The 20,393-nt window shown below is 37.8% G+C and overlaps 1 protein-coding gene across 1 annotated transcript in view; it reads left to right on the forward strand.

Annotated features, from left to right (window-relative positions):
- Positions 1 to 20,393, forward strand: part of LOC106131785 (uncharacterized) — a 124,079-nt gene that overhangs the window by 97,374 nt on the left and 6,312 nt on the right. The window contains exons 102-130 of the mRNA XM_060954804.1: positions 26 to 328; positions 410 to 742; positions 827 to 1,120; positions 2,144 to 2,452; positions 2,533 to 3,174; positions 3,259 to 3,891; positions 3,968 to 4,270; positions 4,370 to 4,666; positions 5,591 to 6,244; positions 6,627 to 6,935; positions 7,410 to 7,730; positions 8,094 to 8,399; positions 8,486 to 8,797; positions 8,879 to 9,193; positions 9,277 to 9,600; positions 10,053 to 10,670; positions 10,846 to 11,154; positions 11,737 to 12,051; positions 12,134 to 12,439; positions 12,708 to 13,022; positions 13,248 to 13,547; positions 13,649 to 14,125; positions 14,226 to 14,582; positions 15,025 to 15,231; positions 15,725 to 15,919; positions 16,118 to 16,309; positions 16,573 to 17,334; positions 18,133 to 18,327; positions 19,964 to 20,149. Coding sequence (XP_060810787.1) covers positions 26 to 328; positions 410 to 742; positions 827 to 1,120; positions 2,144 to 2,452; positions 2,533 to 3,174; positions 3,259 to 3,891; positions 3,968 to 4,270; positions 4,370 to 4,666; positions 5,591 to 6,244; positions 6,627 to 6,935; positions 7,410 to 7,730; positions 8,094 to 8,399; positions 8,486 to 8,797; positions 8,879 to 9,193; positions 9,277 to 9,600; positions 10,053 to 10,670; positions 10,846 to 11,154; positions 11,737 to 12,051; positions 12,134 to 12,439; positions 12,708 to 13,022; positions 13,248 to 13,547; positions 13,649 to 14,125; positions 14,226 to 14,582; positions 15,025 to 15,231; positions 15,725 to 15,919; positions 16,118 to 16,309; positions 16,573 to 17,334; positions 18,133 to 18,327; positions 19,964 to 20,149 — 10,389 coding nt within the window. The remainder of the gene's footprint in view (positions 1 to 25; positions 329 to 409; positions 743 to 826; positions 1,121 to 2,143; positions 2,453 to 2,532; positions 3,175 to 3,258; positions 3,892 to 3,967; positions 4,271 to 4,369; positions 4,667 to 5,590; positions 6,245 to 6,626; positions 6,936 to 7,409; positions 7,731 to 8,093; positions 8,400 to 8,485; positions 8,798 to 8,878; positions 9,194 to 9,276; positions 9,601 to 10,052; positions 10,671 to 10,845; positions 11,155 to 11,736; positions 12,052 to 12,133; positions 12,440 to 12,707; positions 13,023 to 13,247; positions 13,548 to 13,648; positions 14,126 to 14,225; positions 14,583 to 15,024; positions 15,232 to 15,724; positions 15,920 to 16,117; positions 16,310 to 16,572; positions 17,335 to 18,132; positions 18,328 to 19,963; positions 20,150 to 20,393) is intronic.

A 20,393-nucleotide genomic window follows, 5' to 3' on the forward strand; every position in this document is an offset into this window, starting at 1 on the left:
TTGATATATTATTTTACAACTTCAGATACAGTCAAACCATCACCATGTGCTTCTTTGCCATGTGGCCCTAACAGCCAATGTCGAGAAGTAAGTGATCAAGCAATATGTAGCTGTCAGACAGATTTTATGGGCGCACCACCAAATTGCAAACCTGAATGTACCATCAGTAGCGAATGTTCCAGCAATAAAGCTTGCATCAAAAGAAAATGTATCGATCCTTGTATAGGACAATGTTCTAGAAATGCAAACTGCAGAGTTATTTCGCATAATCCCATATGTTCGTGTCAGAATGGATATACTGGAGATCCATTCACAAATTGTTTCCCAAGTAAGTTTCAGCAAATAAACATTATAATAATTACAATCAAGATATGATAAATCAAAAAAAAAATTATTTTTTTCTTCACAGCGCCTGCATCAATTCCATCTCTACCATCACCTATCAATCCATGCATACCATCTCCATGTGGACCAAATTCACTATGCCAAGAATATGGAGATACAGTTAGATGCACATGTCTCCCTAACTATATTGATACACCGCCGCGATGTAGACCAGAATGTTCTATAAATTCCGAATGTAATGCTATTCAGGCATGCATTAATAATAAATGTTCAGACCCTTGTCCCGGAGCCTGTGGAAATAATGCCCAATGCATTGTCAATAACCATCTACCAATATGTTCTTGTTTGCCCGGATATACGGGAGATCCGTTCAGCTTTTGCAATGTTATGCATGATGGTAAGTTAAAATCATTTTTAAAATAAATATGAATGTTGGTTTCACTGGGATTTCGAATTCTAAAGTATTTATTATTTATTGTAGAACCAACAGATCCATGTTTACCGTCCCCATGTGGTCCCAATGCAATTTGCCGCGATGGCATTTGTTCATGTCGGGATCAGTTTATCGGCGACCCCTACCAAGGCTGCAAACCAGAATGTGTATTAAATACAGACTGCACAAGAGATAAAGCATGTGTGAAAAATAAATGTGTTGATCCTTGCGCCGGAACATGTGGAACAAATGCCATTTGTGAAACCATCAACCATATTCCTATGTGTTCTTGTCCATCGGGCACAACAGGATCTCCATTTTCATACTGCACAGCATCGATGGGTGAGTCTTAGGCCTATTCATTAAGAGCACGACAGAAAAATACCGTTTAATTTACGTTACTGCGGAAAATTGGGGAAATCCTCTTTAATGTATAATAATTTCATATCTCGTAACCCAGCGCTTTAGGCTGTGCATTGTCAAGTCATAAAAGTCTTTCTAGAACTCTTAATTATTTGCACGCAAATTTTCAAGAAGTTTGGTTCTATGGATAACTCGTGAAGATGAAAGAAACAAACAATTAAATCTTATTTTCGCAATTATAATAATGTAAGTACGGAAAGTTTCAACAACGTACTAAATATTACCTTAAATTAAGGCTGTTATAAATAAAAATCTTACTCACAAAAAACTTATGGTAAGAACCATAGTTTTTTGTATAGTCCTAATTGATTATCCTATACTTAAAAAGAATTTCACATAAGATCTATAACATATTCATTTATTTTAAAAGTTTATTCAATCAGAATTGTATAAAGTTTTAAAATACGACAAATTCTTACTAAAACATACATACTCGTACATACATGAATCACGCCTTTCCCGGAGAAGTAGGCAGAAACCACATTTTTACACTTGCCACAATCCCTGCATACTTCTTTCGCTTCTTCCGCATTCATAACTCTCTTCATGCAAGCTCGTCGGTTTCGGGTACTTTTGACCTGACCTTCTGCTAGAACGTCTCCAATTTAACGTTCGTCTAGACCTTCACAATCCAACAGTCACATTCACACTTTCTTTGTATATTTGCTTATTCAACCTGCATTCATCCTCTCGACATGACCAAACCATCTAAGTATTCCCTTTTCTATTCCTGTCACTATATCTTCTTTTACATCACAACATTCCCTCATCAAGATGTTTCTTATCCTGTCACTCAATTTTACTCATATCACATTCCTAAGCGCTCTCATTTCCACTGCGTTTATTCTACTTTCGTGCTTTTTCTGCCACATCGTACTAAATTTTTACTAAAATCTATGGTTTATACCAATATGTAATTTAACATTCTTATTATAATTTCAGAACCTTCAACTCCAGCTAACTTATGTGATCCTTCACCGTGTGGCCCTTACAGTCAATGCAGAGAAGTAAATGGGCATGCAGTTTGCATTTGTATCACAGGTTATATTGGCAGCCCTCCCAATTGTAGACCAGAGTGCGCTGTCAGCACAGACTGCAGATTAAATCAGGCTTGTTCTAATCAAAAATGTATAGATCCTTGCCCCGGAGCGTGCGGCCTTAACGCGCAATGCATTGTCGTGAATCACAATCCTGTGTGTACTTGTATATCAGGGTATTCAGGAGATCCGTTCTCAATTTGCCAAATCATTGGTAAGTTTTATTGATTTAATTTATTCATTATACATGATGACTATATCTTAACCTATTTAACTATATTTTTATTTTTGTAGCTGCTTCACCGCCAGAAAGAGTAAACCCCTGCTTACCATCGCCGTGTGGCCCTAACTCGAAATGTTCAGAAAATGGAGACAATGCTATTTGTCAATGCTTACCAGATTATATTGGCGCACCACCAAACTGCCGTCCTGAATGCACCAGTAATTCAGAATGTTCTCAAATAACTGCTTGTCTCAACAGAAAATGTCGTGATCCATGTCCTGGATCATGTGGTTTAAATGCAGAATGTCGAGTAATAAGCCACACGCCTATTTGTTTGTGCACTGACGGTTATAGTGGAGATCCATTCATTTCATGTAACATTTTAGTACAAAATGTGATAGAAGAGCGACCCACACCATGCGTTCCATCACCATGTGGTGCTAATGCAGTGTGTAAAGAGCAAAATAACGCTGGTTCATGTTCATGTATTCCCGGCTATTTTGGAAATCCTTACGATTCTTGTAAGCCAGAGTGTATATTAAGCTCAGATTGTCCTTCTAATCTTGCTTGTATACAAAATAAATGTAAAGATCCCTGTCCTGGCACTTGTGGTTTGAATGGGTTATGCAATGTCATAAACCACATTCCTTCTTGTACTTGCCCCGATCAATATTATGGTGATCCATACAAGTTGTGTGCTTTCAGTCCTTTAAGTAAGTTCAAGTTTATTCTTTAACAATTTAAATCATTTTATAACTTCAATGAAACCTCACATTACAAGAAATCTATCTTTTCAGCTGAAATGTCAGATCCGTGCAATACTTCGCCATGTGGACCCTACAGCAACTGCAAAACCCAAAACGGTGTAGCTATATGTACATGCTTAAGTGGTTATCAAGGAGCACCGCCTATGTGCCGACCTGAATGCTTAACAAGCTCAGAATGTCCTTTAGATAAAGTCTGTGTCAATCAAAAATGTGTAACATTATGTCCCAATGCATGCGGTAAAAATACTGAATGTAGGATGATTAATCATAACCCTATTTGTACATGCAAGCAAGGTTACACTGGCGATCCGCTTGCAATGTGTTATAATCTGCCTGAGCCAAACAAACAGGAATCAGAACCAGTTAATCCTTGTATTCCATCTCCATGTGGATTAAATGCGGAATGTCGAAACATTGGAGGAATTCCTTCTTGTTCTTGCATAATTGGATTCTATGGAAGCCCGCCTAATTGCAAACCAGAATGTATAGTGAATACAGATTGTAGTAATGACAAAGCCTGCATAAATATGAAATGTCGCGATCCCTGCTTGGGCTCATGTGGATTGAATGCAATATGCAATGTAGTTAAACATATACCAGTTTGCATTTGTCCCAATGGATATCAAGGAGATCCATTCTCAATTTGTAATGTTAAACCCCAAGGTAATATATTATAAATGTACTATTATGTAGTAGATAGTCGTAATTTTAGTTTTATTAAAAACATTATATGTTTTAGAATCACCCCAAGTAATCGATCCATGTCGACCGTCGCCATGTGGAGCGAATGCGCAATGTAACAACGGCGTCTGCACTTGTTTGCCTGAATATCAGGGAGATCCATACTTTGAATGTCGACCTGAATGTGTATTAAGTTCAGACTGTCCATTCGATAAAGCGTGTTTGCGATCGAAATGCGTTGACCCATGTCGTAATCTGTGCGGTGTAAACGCAGAATGTAACGTTTATAACCACATAGGTGTTTGCAGCTGTCCCAGAGAAATGACAGGAAATGCATTTGTGCAGTGCAATATTATTGAAAGTAAGTATATAAGTATATATATACATATAAGAATACAAGAAGATGAAATATATTGTTACAAACGGAAACGTCATTTCAATGGTTTTACTGTTTTTACAGGGCCTTTAGTTACACCTTGTGAACCGTCACCGTGTGGTCCAAATAGTATATGCCGAGAGGCAAATGGCCAAGCTGTGTGTGCTTGTGTGTCTGGCTTTATTGGTAATCCACCCAATTGTCGACCAGAATGTGTACAGAGTATGGACTGTCCTCTATCACAAGCTTGCATTAATCAAAAATGCCAAGATCCTTGTCCAGGATCCTGCGGTCATAACGCTATATGTAACGTCAACAACCACAATCCTATATGTAGTTGCCCTGATAGATTTACTGGATCTCCGTTCAGCCACTGTTACGGTAATTAAATTTATATTAAATCTATACTAATCTATACTAATATTATAAAGCTGAAGAGTTTGTGTGTTTGTTTGAACGCGCTAATCTGAGGAACTACTGGTTCGAATTGAAAAATTCTTTTTGCGTCGAATAGACCATTTATCGATTAAGGCTTTAGGCTATATAACATGCAAGAAATAATGGAAAATGTGAAAAAACCGGGGAATTATTCATCCTTGAGGGCTTCAATGATGCCCATACTAACTATTCCACGCGGACGAAGTCGCACGCACAGCTAATTTAAAAAATAAAATTATTAATGTCATTCTGTCCTATTGACCCAGGGGACAGAATTTCCCTTAATTCCCATGGGAACGGAAATAAATAGGTTTTTAAGTTTTACACGCGAGTGGAACCGTGGGCGTACACTTCGAAATTTAGCACAGAAATATTATAGACTGTAGAAAATTTCCAATGGATGGGAAAAGACCGAAATTAAAGTTTAAAATTATATTATGTCATCATTTACTTTTTTGCTGAATATAATTTTCATCGACCCACCTTTGATTAGGCGCATCTTGATATGGCTGGCCAAATAAGGTAGTGGCGCTATATCTCGATGTGCCCGGGCATACTTATCTGGCTAATACGATCCGCCCATGACATGACGAGTATATTGAGCTTTAACGTTACTAACAGAATGACGCCATAACTGACAATATACAGCCGAAACTACTGGCAGTAGAATGCTGTAATTTATCATATTTTTCTCGGGAACTGCAGAGGAGCATTTAGAGAGAATATATCCCAAAAATTTCCTCACCGGAATAAACGAGATGTTTAACTTAAGGCTTAATTTATACTAATGATATGTTGAAATGATAAGTTGTTATTAACATTATTACTTTTTATCATTCATTAAACCAAACATTATTATGTCAACAGTACTAGCACCAATTGATAATCCACCGAACGACCCATGCATCCCATCTCCATGTGGACCAAACAGTTATTGTACTACAAATTCTGATGGAAATTCACACACTTGTACTTGCCAACCCAGCTTTGAAGGAACACCACCACATTGCCGCAGAGAATGCTCGTCAAACGACGAATGTCCTTCAAATAAAGCTTGCATAAACTATAAATGCAAAGATCCTTGTCCAGGATCTTGTGGGGTCAACACTATTTGTACAGTGCATTTACATAGCCCGATGTGTGCTTGTCAAGAAGGATTATCGGGAGATCCGTTCACGTCTTGCTATGAAATACAGTTCTCCATGGTGGATCCTTGTAATCCAACTCCATGTGGAGCAAATGCACGCTGTAAAACATCGAGTAATAGTGCAGCCACGTGTTTATGTGAGCCTGGCTACTTTGGTAATCCATATGAAGGATGTAGACCAGAGTGTATTATAGATACAGATTGTGCATTTGATAAAGCTTGTCGAAAGAATCAATGTGAGGACCCATGTCCAGGCGTCTGCGGCTCTACAGCAATTTGTCAAGTAATCAATCATATTCCATCGTGCAGTTGTGCGACATCTTACACTGGAAATCCATACACATATTGTCATATAATTATTAACAGTCCAACAGGTGAGTTTCAAAACTATAATGAATAATATTCTAGATTTAAGTAAAAGTCATTTTTTTTTTCAACACAATTCCATCAATAGGTAAGCCATGGAGCTGAACGTAGCCTTACAGTCTTTGTCCGTTATTTCATGTATGTACGTATTTTTTTAAATCCTAAACCTTTTTATCACATTTCGTTAAGTTAATTTTTTCCTGTTCACATAACACACTATGTTCATTTTTAATTTTGATTGTAATAGTTTTTTTGAAAAGGCTTAAGAATTATTTTTTGTCGTATTCAATTCTAGAGTGAGAAACATTACATTTTAACAATCCAACTACAATATCATGCAAAGGCTAATAATATTATTCTTCAAAAACAAAATAAATTTGTGAATTGCAGAAACGACTTCTAAGGATCCATGTGTACCTAATCCATGTGGTAGTAATAGTAATTGCAAGAATAACAATGGCGTCGCCTCGTGTTCTTGTATGACGGAGTTCTTTGGATCTCCACCGAATTGCCGACCAGAATGTACAATAAACTCCGAATGCCAACCAACTATGAGTTGTTTGAGGCAAAAATGTATTGATCCATGCAAAGGAGTATGTGGACAAAATGCTGAATGCCGAGTAGTTAATCATGCTCCAATATGCACTTGTCCTCAAGGTTTAGAAGGTGATCCATTTATAAGATGCACTACAATAAAAAGTAAGTTATACATACATATATAATACAAGATACCTATACATATATACGCTTAAACATATGTATATGGATAATTAGGATATCTTATCTCTGATTTAAAATTGATCGAAGATCAGTAAAATTAGTTTTAAGTAATTTATTTGTCGGCAACCAATGTTGTGAAACCAAAAGATATGACAATTTGATTCTGCCCAGGATGTTATTTTCTATATTTATTTGTTCGAAAATACTTGCACAAATAATGAACTCATTTAATGTCTAATTCAATCAGTGTTTACATATTTAACTTTTTATCTGTAAAATTAACTATCTACCTATTTCTATCATCATCAATTCACTTTTCTTATTATCATCTCATATCTCATTAGTTTTTGGAAAAAGCCTGGTTATTTGAGTCCGTCACGGATATTAATTGTAAGAAAGTTCAATACATCATATTTTTATTACTGAGTACTTTTTACAAATTTATATTTACAGAAACACCGCCAGCGAAAGTGAATCCATGTGTACCTTCCCCATGTGGTCCAAATTCTGTTTGCCAATTAGTAAACACATTTCCTATTTGTTCATGTTTGGACAAATATATTGGTTCACCGCCAAATTGCCGAGCTGAATGTAATGTTAATTCTGATTGCCCTAGTACAATGGCTTGTATAAACCAGAAATGTCGCGATCCATGTCCTGGGTCTTGTGGTCTTGAAACAGTGTGTCAAGTTTACCAACACGCGGCCATCTGCAGTTGCAGGGAGGGATATACTGGGAATCCGTTCCAAAATTGTTACATTCAAGAACATATAGGTAAAATAATTTTACTTGGACTAATTTTAATGCATGCATTGTTATTATTATTTACGATTTAAACTTATGCAGTTGTAGTATCCTTGTTTTCTAGTCGCGTAGGTATAGTAAGTACATACTTAGTAATTTGTGGCAAATCCCACACAAGTTTTAATAGTGGACAATGACCCTACTCAATTGATTTAGAAGTTGATTAAATAGATAAATTTGTAACAACTAAATAAATATACAAACTCTCTTTCTTAATTATAAATATCAGGATAAGAAAGTTGGAATATAATAATACCAACTAATATAAAAAATGTGAAAGTAAATTTGTTCCTTTATTTGTCTCGCTTTTGAAATATTAAAATTTTATTACAGAACCAGCACCTGCCGTATACGATAATTGTAATCCAAGCCCATGTGGCGCCAATGCCGACTGTGATGGCGGAACATGCACATGTAGATCAGGATATTTTGGAAATCCGTATCTTAGCTGTCGCCCTGAATGTACACACAATTCTGACTGTGCGCCGAATAAAGCTTGCATAAATAATAAATGTATGGATCCTTGTAACAACTTATGCGGCCAAAGAGCAGTATGTGAAGTTTATAACCACATACCTATGTGTAATTGTCCATCAGGAACTACTGGAAGTGCTTTTATATCTTGCACACAAATACTCGGTTGGTACTACTAATTATTAACCAAATCTTAATGTTGAAATGGTTAAGGGCACTCTATTATTATTGCTCTTTTTTATATATTTCAGGTGAATCTGAAAAAGTAAACCCTTGCGTACCCTCTCCTTGTGGACCCTACAGCATTTGTCGAGCCGTAAACGAACAAGCAATATGTTCATGTCAAATTGGACATTTTGGCATACCGCCCTCATGTAGACCTGAATGCCTAGTAGATTCAGATTGTACAAGTTTAATGTCATGTTCTAATCAGAAATGTATAGACCCATGTCAAGGTTCATGTGGATTTAATGCCGAATGTAAAGTACATAATCATAAACCAATTTGCTACTGTCGCAATAGATTTACTGGCGACCCATTCAATCAATGCATTGTTATTCAAGGTACACATATATGTTTTTCTTTCGTATTTTATTTCGCTAAAAGCCATTTATTCAATAAATTTATAGATAAATTTATTTTAGATAAACCATCAACAAAACCAGCTCCATGTGAACCGTCTCCATGTGGTCCTAACTCTGTATGCAGAGTACAAGGAGATACCCCATCTTGTTCTTGCTCACCTGAATATATTGGAACTCCACCATACTGTCGCCCTGAATGCGTCTCAAACAGCGAATGTAGTTTTGACAAAGCCTGTATAAACAAGAAATGCATAAATCCTTGCTCAGGAGCATGTGGACTAAACACTGATTGTCGTGTTATAAGTCATTCACCACAGTGCGTTTGCCAGCAGGGGTATGAAAGAGATTCCTTTGACCAGTGTAAACCAATAACTAGTAAGTAATAAATAAATGTATCTAATAGTTCTAATTATACAGAAACGTTTTTTAATAAGATATTAATTACACATTGGTTTTAGTTTCAGCTCCCACGCCAGATTCTAGCAAACCGTGCATACCAAATCCATGTGGTACAAATGCTGTTTGCCAAGACCGCAATAATGTCGGAAGCTGCGCTTGTTTGAATGGTTATTTCGGAAATCCTTATGAAGGATGCAGACCTGAATGTCTCCTTAACTCAGATTGTGCCGAAAATAGGGCATGCATAAATAACAAATGCCAAGATCCTTGTCCAGGAATATGTGGTACAAATGCTCAATGTAAAATTGTTAATCATATGCCGCATTGTATCTGTATATTAGGCTATGTGGGCAATCCATATGACAACTGTATTATCAAAGAAGGTAAGTAGTAGAACTAAAGTCATATAAATTACTTATGTAATTAATATACATTGAAACTGAAGTATTAAATCATAAACACACTTAACATTATAAAATACTTAAGATGGATAAAACGAAAAACCATCATGATGCCTGTTCCCGCAGGAATTAAACCCCACCAATTGCACCATATATATAACCTACACGGCAAATTTCAAGTAGACCCACTAAACCACTGTGTCTAGAGACTTGAAACCGCGCCGTGCGTTGATATATCAGTCATTCTATCACTTTCTTCTTTTATATATTAACATAAAACTAACAAAATATTAACTAGTTTAAAAGAAAAAAAATAAAATCTCTCTCTCTTCTAATGTGCAATATAATTTACCGGTCACCCTTTAATATAGAAAATGGATTTCTTAATATTATAATTTCTATTTACTTACCAAACTTTAACGAATTTCTTTCAGAAACTAGCGACCCTTGTAACCCATCGCCATGTGGACCAAACAGTAATTGCAGAAATGTTAATAACAATGGTATCTGTACTTGTTTGCCAGACTACATTGGTAGTCCACCGAATTGTCGTTCGGAATGTGTGACCAGTTCTGAATGTCCTCTTGATAAAGCTTGTGTTAAACAGAAATGTATAGATCCGTGCATAGGTATGTGTGGAGAAAATGCACAGTGCCGTGTCTATCACCATAGTCCTTATTGTACTTGTTTCCCTGGATTCGAAGGAGATCCATTCATAAGATGCACGAAAGAAAAATTATTTGAACCATCAGTAACTTCACCATGTGAACCAAATCCATGCGGTCCATACTCAACCTGTCGAGTCGTAGGAGTCAATGCAATTTGTGAATGCAAACAGGGATTTATAGGAGTACCGCCCCGCTGCGCTCCAGAATGTACAATAAATGAAGATTGTCCAAACGATAAGGCTTGTGTTAGAGAAAAATGTGCAGACCCTTGTACTGGCTCCTGTGGAGCTAATGCTGAATGTCGTGCGATGAACCATCTAGCAATATGCACCTGCTTAACTGGTTATAGTGGAAATTCTTTTGTGGGCTGTTATGCTTACACTGGTTAGTATCGAACTTGTATAACAAAAAGTAGTTATGAAGAAAGAATCTTTAAATATAACTCATACAACCAAAATATTAATTTATTTTTATTAAACCTTAAGTCTAATCACAAAGGCGTCAAATGCTTAAAATATATTAAATTTACATTCAGCTCAAATGTCAATTCTCTTTACAGAAACTGAAATTCAACGTCCTTTAGATGCTTGTCAACGATCGCCTTGCGGAATAAATGCAATATGCTATAACGGGACATGTTCATGTATCGTCGGCTATCAAGGCAATCCTTATGTAGAATGCAGACCAGAATGTACTAATAACCACGAATGTGGGAAACAACAGGCTTGTGTTAACTATAAATGCAAAAATCCTTGTATAAACGCCTGTGGCTTTAATGCCATTTGTAACGTTCATAACCATATTGCCATATGTGAATGTCCGGCAACATTAACAGGAGATCCTTTCTTAGCTTGCCGAAAACCTTTAGGTAAGCAACATTTGTTAATCCACATCCACAATAATAATAGAGAAAAATAAACATATTTTTGTATATTTGTAACGAATAAACTCGAAAATTACTGGACTGATTTACATGGAATTTGGCACAGTCACAACTATTAAACGTCTCAACCATTTTCATCAAACATGTCTAACAACCCTCGCACGTAAGTCACATTTAAAACTAAATTGAAAACGCACATCCCTTTATGAGCTATGATGCCACAGTCACACGGACGGACAGGCAGACTCGTCAAACTAATAAACCCCAGTTTTTGCGTCGGGAGTTATAAAGTACTCTAAACCGAACAACTTCCATAACAATGTGATGAATGTGGATAAAGTGGAAGAAGTATGCAGGGATAGTACCAGATGGAAAGATGAAACTAAAACAAGCAAGACCTACGTGATGGCAATCGGTAACCATAGCCTGTAGATGTGCATTGTGCAACATAGGTAGAACACGCGTATGCTGCTAGCATTGGATTAATCTTTTTTTTTATCATCTGCCATATTGTGATCTCTTAATAAATCCTTGATCAACACATAGTGGAAAAAATTCTGATTACAGATATAATGTATACAGAAGCATCAATTTCACCGTGCTCACCAAATCCTTGTGGACCGAACAGTGTGTGCAGAGCAGCTGGCACAGTAGCTCATTGCTCTTGCCTACCAGCTAAATTAGAATCTCCCCCCACATGCCGGCCTGAATGCCACACTGACTCAGAATGCAGCCCCCAGTTAGCCTGCCGAAACAATAAATGTAGAGACCCTTGTCCAGGATCATGCGGAGTGCATGCCATTTGCCGCGTGCGGTTACATTCACCAATTTGCACATGCCCAGTTAACTTCATGGGTGATCCATTTGTGAGATGTTTACCAGGTAATACCGTTATTTGTCGTGTTTTTGAATTAAATTTGCCACAAGATTAAAAATCTATATTCAATCTAATTATTTTTAACAGCTCAAGAGACTGAACCTAAGATACCATCCTGCCAGAATTGTGGAGCCAACGCAGATTGCATTGAAGGCCAATGTCGTTGCAAAACTAGCTTCCTCGGTTCACCTCCAAACTGTCGCTATGAGTGTCTCAGTTCCAGTGATTGTGATATGCATCTCGCTTGTATCAACAATCAATGTGTTGATCCTTGTCCGGGAGCCTGTGGTATTACTGCCGTATGCACCCCAACGGCACACGAGCCTCGTTGCAATTGTCCTCCCAGCACTACTGGAAATCCTCTTGTAGAATGTCGACCCACCGCAGACATCCGTAAGACAGACATAACATGAAAAATCGCTTTAAAGTATCACATAAAACTTTATGATATTGCTAATTTATGGTAGGAAAATACTTTACGGCAAATTTATGTTTTCACTTTTAAGGCTTAGGCATGGGTCTTACTAGTGAAACTAGACAAGTCGTTAAGTTACTCGTATAGGTGACGTGACATTTTCAAATAAACTTGAATAGTGCTTCTCCTTCTTGCTAAATTGTTAGAGTCTGCAAACCAGTACTTATAATTATTAAATTTTAACAGCTCCACCACCACAAGACCCATGTTATCCATCTCCATGTGGCCCGGGAGCCATATGCCGCACTAAGGGACTCGGCGCATCTTGCGAATGCGAACCAGGATTACTTGGTGATCCGTATACCGGCTGCCGACCAGAGTGTGTCGCTGATTCTGACTGTTCGCCTACTCGAGCGTGTATTCGATCACACTGCCGAGACCCATGTGTGGGCACTTGCGGAGTTAACGCTGATTGTGAAACTGTTAACCATATACCGCTATGCTCATGTCCTTCTGGAACTCGTGGAAACGCCTTTGAAAGATGCGACGTCATATCAACGCGTAAGTTTTCTTGGATATTTATCACCTAACAAAAACAAAATATTTTTTTTTATACAATACAGTTTTTTTCTTAGCTATACTATAAAAATACGATTATATTACATGGGAAACCTGTTATGGAGAACTGGTGCCTGAATTATGAAACCTGTCATACAGAAAATGTACAGTAACTTTAACTTTAGTATGTTACTTAATTATAAATAACAACAGCTATAATTTTTACAGCGCCTCCATGCACACCTTCCCCATGTGGCCCGGGAGCCTTGTGCTCTGTAGTGGGTGACCGTGCACAGTGCTCGTGTCCAGTAGGCACCAGCGGTGATGCGGCCACCAGCGGTTGTAGACCAGAATGTGTTGTCAGTAGTGAATGTCCACGTGACCAAGCATGTGTCAGAAACAAATGCATTAATCCTTGTCTGGGTTCCTGTGGAAATGGAGCTATTTGTAGAGTCTTCGATCACGCTCCAATTTGCTCGTGTCAATCTCCTTTGATAGGAGACCCTTTCATTGAATGTAGAGCTAAAGGTAACATTAATTACATAGGTAATAAAATATTAGAATAATTCATTAAAAAACAATGCTTTATTTTGTATATATCGTATATACCTTCTTATTTTTCTTTTTAGAACCAAGACCAGAACCACCTCAATACGATCCTTGTGAACCCAATCCCTGTGGACCACATGGAAGTTGCCGTAATGGCATCTGCTCATATCCAGAGTGTGTTGTAAACGATGACTGCCCCGGTAACCGCGCTTGCATTAACCAAAAATGTGCTGATCCATGTGTTAACGCATGTGGTCTTAATGCTTTATGTACTGGAGTAAGACATAACGCTGTGTGCTCGTGTCCACCCGGATACTCAGGCTTTGCTCTAGTACGGTGTGAACGAGTTATAATTCCAACACCACCGGCGCAAACACCAGAATGCGTCAAAGATGACCAATGTGCAGATAATGCTGCTTGCGTTGATGCAAGATGTACACTAGTATGTGGACAAAACAACTGTGGTATCAATGCTCGCTGCTTGGCAAGACAACATAGAGCGCGGTGCACCTGTTTGCCTGGATACGAAGGCGATGCGTACAGGGGTTGTTATTCAGGTAACAATATTTTTTTCCCTTTTTGCCAACATCAAAATAAGATTACTTAAGAGTAAAACTGCATTGTACTCAAATATTGATTAACATTATTTTGTTCTAGTTGAATGTCATAGCAACAACGACTGCCCGTACGATGAAAATTGTGAGAATGGCTCTTGCTTGAAAATATGTTCGCGCTTGCGCTGCGGAGTGGAGGCTCATTGCGTAGCTCGCGCCCATACAGCGAGTTGCGAATGCAATTCTGGAGCTCGAGGCGACCCTTGGACAAGTTGCCGTCAAGATGAATGTTCTTCTGATGATGAGTGCCCGGCTTGGCTGGCATGTCGCCGAGGAAATTGCACAGATCCGTGTCCAGGATCTTGCGCTCAGGGCGCTATTTGCAATGTGATACGCCATACACCTAATTGTGAATGTCCACGCGGCACCCAAGGCAATCCAAAAATCGAGTGTCGTCCAGGTATTTTTTTAATTTATTTATTTAGCCTTTATTGTAAAATTTACAATTTGTTTGTATACATATACACAGACATGTTTAAATCTACTTTTATAAAACCAAATGCGGCACTTAAGAATAGGACCACTTCATCTTCTTCCCCGTAGATGTCGTAAAAGGCACCTAAGAGAAAGGTTTATAAACTACGGATTCTTCTTTTATACGATGATCTAGTAACCCGTCACTTTCTGAATCTCAATTATATAATGACGTGGCCTTCCAGTCTTTAGGATAATGTAGGCTCTGCTTACCCTTTAGGAGACAAATATGTGATTATATGTATATGTTATAGAGAACTGGTGCCAGAATTATGAAACCTGTCATACAGCAAATGTACAGTATATGTATGTAGGGAAAAAATACCTTCTCCATAGAAATGTACTTATTTCTTATTGCATTTTTACAGTACTAGAAACAACGATAGAGTGTCAAACGGATGCAGAGTGTGGCCCAGATCTAGCTTGCCTTCAAAATCACTGCAAAAATCCGTGTGACAGCAAGTCTTGTGGAACACGAGCCATATGCCGGGTGGCAAATACGTTACCATTCCGTACATTGGTTTGTGAATGTCCCAAACCTCTTACCGGAGATGCATCCGTAGAGTGTAAACCAGGTAATTATGCCTTTGGTTTTATTTTATGAAAAATTATTTAATCAAATGACTCATACTCTTTAAAATATATTTCAGAAAATGTAATCTGCAGCCAATGAACTGGACAGTTAATAGAGCACACGGCGTGAAATAAAAAAAAATTGTACTATAACTACTTGCACAGATGTAATTTTACCACTGTGCACGTGTAAATATATCCCGCAATGTTATATTATATTTAAAATCAAAATTGGATGGATTGTAATGAATCTATTAGATATTTTAAGTTTTTTTTCTATCCCAAATATAGGCTCGGTGCCTCCTTTCTATCTTCTTACAAAGCACAACTTCTTACGAAGCACAACTTTAACCAATTGGTAAATTGTGAAATTATGCACAACTTCAAAACTATCTCCTCCTTAAAATTAAAACGGTTCTTCACGTATGTAGATAAAGATTAATACTCACGTTCATTTTAAGTATATTCAACAAAAAAATTTAATTTTATCCTCAGGTGGTGAATGCTCAGAAGATTCGGACTGTAGCGATATAGAAGTGTGCTCTAATAAACGTTGTGTGAACGCGTGCGACGCAAGGCAAACCGCATGCGGCGTTGGCGCTGAGTGCCGCGCGGCGGCACACCGTGCGTCGTGCAGGTGTTTGCCACCGCTGCAAGGAGACCCGCAGAGAGCATGTACAGCTCCATCAGGTATGTGTCTTACCAAGAAATTTTGATTATGTTTAACATTGATTAGTTTTAGTTAGTTAATAAATAAATCGCTCCTAGCTTTGGCAACATCATACGTATTGCCGAATAATTACTGACGCTGTTTAGAATATCATAAACGTTTCAAAATACTGCCGTTTTTTTCTACATTTTTACTACTTATTTATGTCTCGATATCAGAGCTCGCACCAAGTCCGGAGTGCTTAGCAGACGAAGAATGTGGCGCAGCAGAAGCGTGCGTATCACGACGCTGCGTGTCTGCTTGCGCTGGCGCGTGCGGAGCTGGTGCTCTTTGCGAAGCTACATATCATCGCGCTCGCTGCCGTTGTCCGCCCGGTACTGCCGGGGATCCGTCTCGAAGCTGTTATACTCGTAAGTTTTTGTGTTATTGTAATATGAACACACAGAGTTGTAACAAAATAAGTATATTGCGTAGTTTGGTCAAAATGGATTTTAAATTAATGAAGAACCTCTTTCTCACAACAATACAGTAAACATCTCACAACAATACAGTAATCATAAGGGTACAACTCAGGCACTTTGCCTTTTTTCCGTTATCCTTGCAGATATGATAATAACTTTTTCTTTTAAATTTTACTCTTTTTTTTCGCAACTGAGTTTACTTTTAATTTCAGCTGAATGCACATCCGATGATAATTGTCCTTTCGATAAGACCTGTATCAACAATTATTGCCGGGATCCATGCGCATTGGGTTCCCCATGCGGTCGCGATGCTATATGTGAAGCCGTTGCTCACGTCGCCACTTGCCGGTGTCCTGCTGGTACTCAGGGAGACCCACATCGTATTTGTATCTCTGCTGTATGCCACTACAACGAAGACTGTGACGACACTCAAATATGTAACAGACTTAATCGCGTATGTCAACCTGCCTGCTCCGAAAACTCTTGCGCCTCGGGAGCTCTATGTATTGCTCGTAATCATCGGCCAGATTGCACATGTCCTCCTGGCCGCTCAGGAGATCCTTATTCAAGCGGCTGCTCCAAAGAGATAACCTCAGAATGCGCATCTGATTCAGACTGTTCGGCTCCACTTGCTTGTGTGAATTCGCGATGCATTGATCTCTGTCTCAACAATCCTTGTGAAGCTGGACTTCTCTGCAAAACTGTGGATCTATTGCCACTGCGAGCAGTTGCCTGCATATGCCCTGATGGTGGCCGCACTGCTCCAGATAGTGGTTGCCGTATTCCACCGTCGGCAGAATGCTCTTCTGATTCTGAATGTGCTCTCAGTCAAATATGTCGTCGCGGAAGTTGCGTGGATGCATGTAAAGCTGATCCTTGCGGACTAAATGCATTGTGCGAATCAAATGCCCACGCCTCTCGCTGCACTTGTCCTCAAGGCTACAATGGAAATCCAAGAATCGAATGCAACCCAGGTAATACATTCTTTTTATTACTCAATATACTTGGTGGTAAGATTAGGCCTAAGGTGGTACATGCAAGCTTAAATAGTGCCTATTCTGTCTTGCCTTAAAAATCCCCAAGTTATGGGTATCGGGGAATAGAGATACGGGGAGGGAATTCGAAATGACAGCGATTCGTATGATAAAAGATTTGTCGAATCGCAAGGTGCGATATAATGTTGCTGTATGATTAACTCTTGACTCTAGAGGTACTCTTGACCTGACCTTTAGCCAGGACATCCTTAAATTGATCAAGGTAGGGCTAGGACTTCCCACGCCTACCTTACCATCCACACTCTCCTTGTATATTTGCTTAGTCAACCTGTTTGTTTGTTTGCTTGTAATATTATTATTGCACGGAAATTTACACAGTTACAAAACACCTGCACCTGCTTTCATCCATTCATCATTCATCCTTTCCATATGACCAAAACATCTTAAAATACCCTTTTCTATTCCTGTTACTATATATTCTTCTACTCCTTAATGCTCTCATTTCCATCGCATTTATTCTGTTTTCGCGCTTCTTTTGCCAAATCAAATCAACTTTAAATCCCATAAATTAATTTTGAGACCAACACGCCTTATGCACAACTGAGACGAGCCTTTTTGGACAGTGTCTGACTAAGTTTATGTAGGAACAGAAAATATTTATACTTTTTACCAAAAGCATTTATTTTCAATTTGTTAATTTAAAGGATCACCACAATCACCAAAATTTTTGTGTTGTGGGGGATCCATAAATATTTATGTTTTTTTTTAATTGTATAGAACCAAGACGACCAACTGCAGAATGCTACAGTGATGACGAGTGTCACTATGAACGAGCATGCATAAATCGGCTTTGCATGAACCCATGTACCGACACATGCGGCGCTGGGTCACTCTGCCGGGTGATCGATCATAAGCCACATTGCACCTGCCCAAGAGGTTTTACTGGCATCGCCACTGTTCAATGCATACCACGTAAGTTTTCTTTTTTCAGTTTGTTTTCCATATTCCATAATTTCCTCTAACTTTATTTTTAAAACGACCATGGTATGGACAAGGGATTTTATTAGTTTATATTCTCTATACCTATATGTAATTAAACAGTAAAAAAATTGTTTGTTAGTGCCTACATGCTATGTTCCAACTGACTGTAGTTATTAAATTTAGCAAATATAAAGGGTATAATTGATCTTGGAAACTAGAATACCTAATTAAAGATCCTTTTAGACCAGCTAAACTATTTCAATACTATGAAAAAAAATTAAATGTCATCTTGGCAAAAGTCGTTCAGCCTTATGAGCATTTTTATTGACATAAAATCATTGATATCAATCAATACACAATATGTCCATACATACGAAATCGAAACTTAACGAGAAATTTGCGTACTGCTGCTACACTACACTATCCAAGGACATGACGATATTTTTGGTCCAAATAATCTCAGTTACAAGGTTTCTCCTATGACCACGGTCCAATCAATCAATTCCTCGTAACTGGTTTATCAAGTCAAATTCACAATTTTTATTCTTAATTATGGGACATTTAAAACATCACTTAATAATCATCAAATTACAACCCATTTTGATTTTACAATATTGGTTGACGTCAAATAAATTACTTAGGTATTACTGCCGTTTCCAAAACGTCAGTGCAGGAGAAGCGGTAACAAACTGCACAGCAACATGATTTCAATGACGTCAACTTCACAACTATCCAAACTAAGAATTAGAATAGAAATGTGCACGAGAGAATACATTATTATGTATTAATAATTGATTTAATTGGAATACATATAATAAAACAGTAAAAAAAAAGTGTGTACATTAAGTATACCTATTTTAAAAAAAAAATTAACGGCGCAGAACCTATCGCCGAATCAAACCGAATGAAAACTAATATTATAACTACCGTATTACATTTAACTTAAAAATCCAAAAACAAAATGTGTCCTGCTACATACATACATATGGTCACGTCTATATCCCTTGCGGGGTAGACAGAGCCAACAGTCTTGAAAAGACTGAATGGCCACGTTCAGCTATTTGGCTTAATGATAGAATTGAGATTCAAATAGTGACAGGTTGCTAGCCCATCACCTAAAAAAGAATCCCAAGTTTGTAAGCCTATCCCTTAGTCGCCTTTGACGACATCCATGGGAAAGAGATGGAGTGGTCCTATTATTTTTTTTATTGGTGCCGGGAACCACACGGCACTGCTACCTCGCTCATAATTGTAGTACAATAGCTGACAGTTTAATTTGCGTATACAAAGGGCACGCTCTAATAGGCTCAACCGCTCAAATATATTAGCGCCACAAAAAAAATAAGACTTCTCCACAGGTACATCGTTGTTACTTATAAAAATGTAATACTGTAGCTTTAACACTATAACAATCCAAGACCTTATTTATTGCCACTACGAGTCAAGGTTTAAACATCAATGTTATGTTATTTGAAATGTACCTATTTTAAGTCGTCCGACAAACATCCATTTTAAACACACAGCCCCATAGAACCATACTGTTGTAAGCTCATCTTACTTTGATTATCTAAAATTATCTGCTTTTTTACTTCGAAGTATTTATAATCTTTCCATTTATTTCTTATAGCATCAGAAGGGTCGGTAGGCTGCAAGGCGAATTCGGACTGTCCATTGTCGCAAGCATGCATTAACAGTGCCTGCGCCGATCCTTGCTCTTGTGGCACCAATGCACAGTGCAATGTAATAAGACATCATCCAGTATGCTACTGTGAAGATGGCTATTCAGGGAACCCCTACACTGGATGTATTAAAGGTAATAATTTAATAATAAGCTATGCGCATAAAAACAGTTATTGATTTTTCAATAATTTTCATTAAACTTTTGCAATTTTTTTTTTCTAGAAAAGCTATTGTTTATATTTCTTAATTTTAGGAAAGTAGTTATTTAGGATTTCTTTTTTATTTCGATTCATATGGATTTTATATTACACACCTAGTTAGGTAGTTTAGTATGTTGCTAATGTCTCTATTGCCACCTGTATTACTTTTATTTATTT

Source organism: Amyelois transitella, chromosome 5 (assembly GCF_032362555.1).
Source record: "Amyelois transitella isolate CPQ chromosome 5, ilAmyTran1.1, whole genome shotgun sequence".
In the NCBI taxonomy this organism is placed as follows: Eukaryota; Metazoa; Arthropoda; class Insecta; order Lepidoptera; family Pyralidae; genus Amyelois; species Amyelois transitella.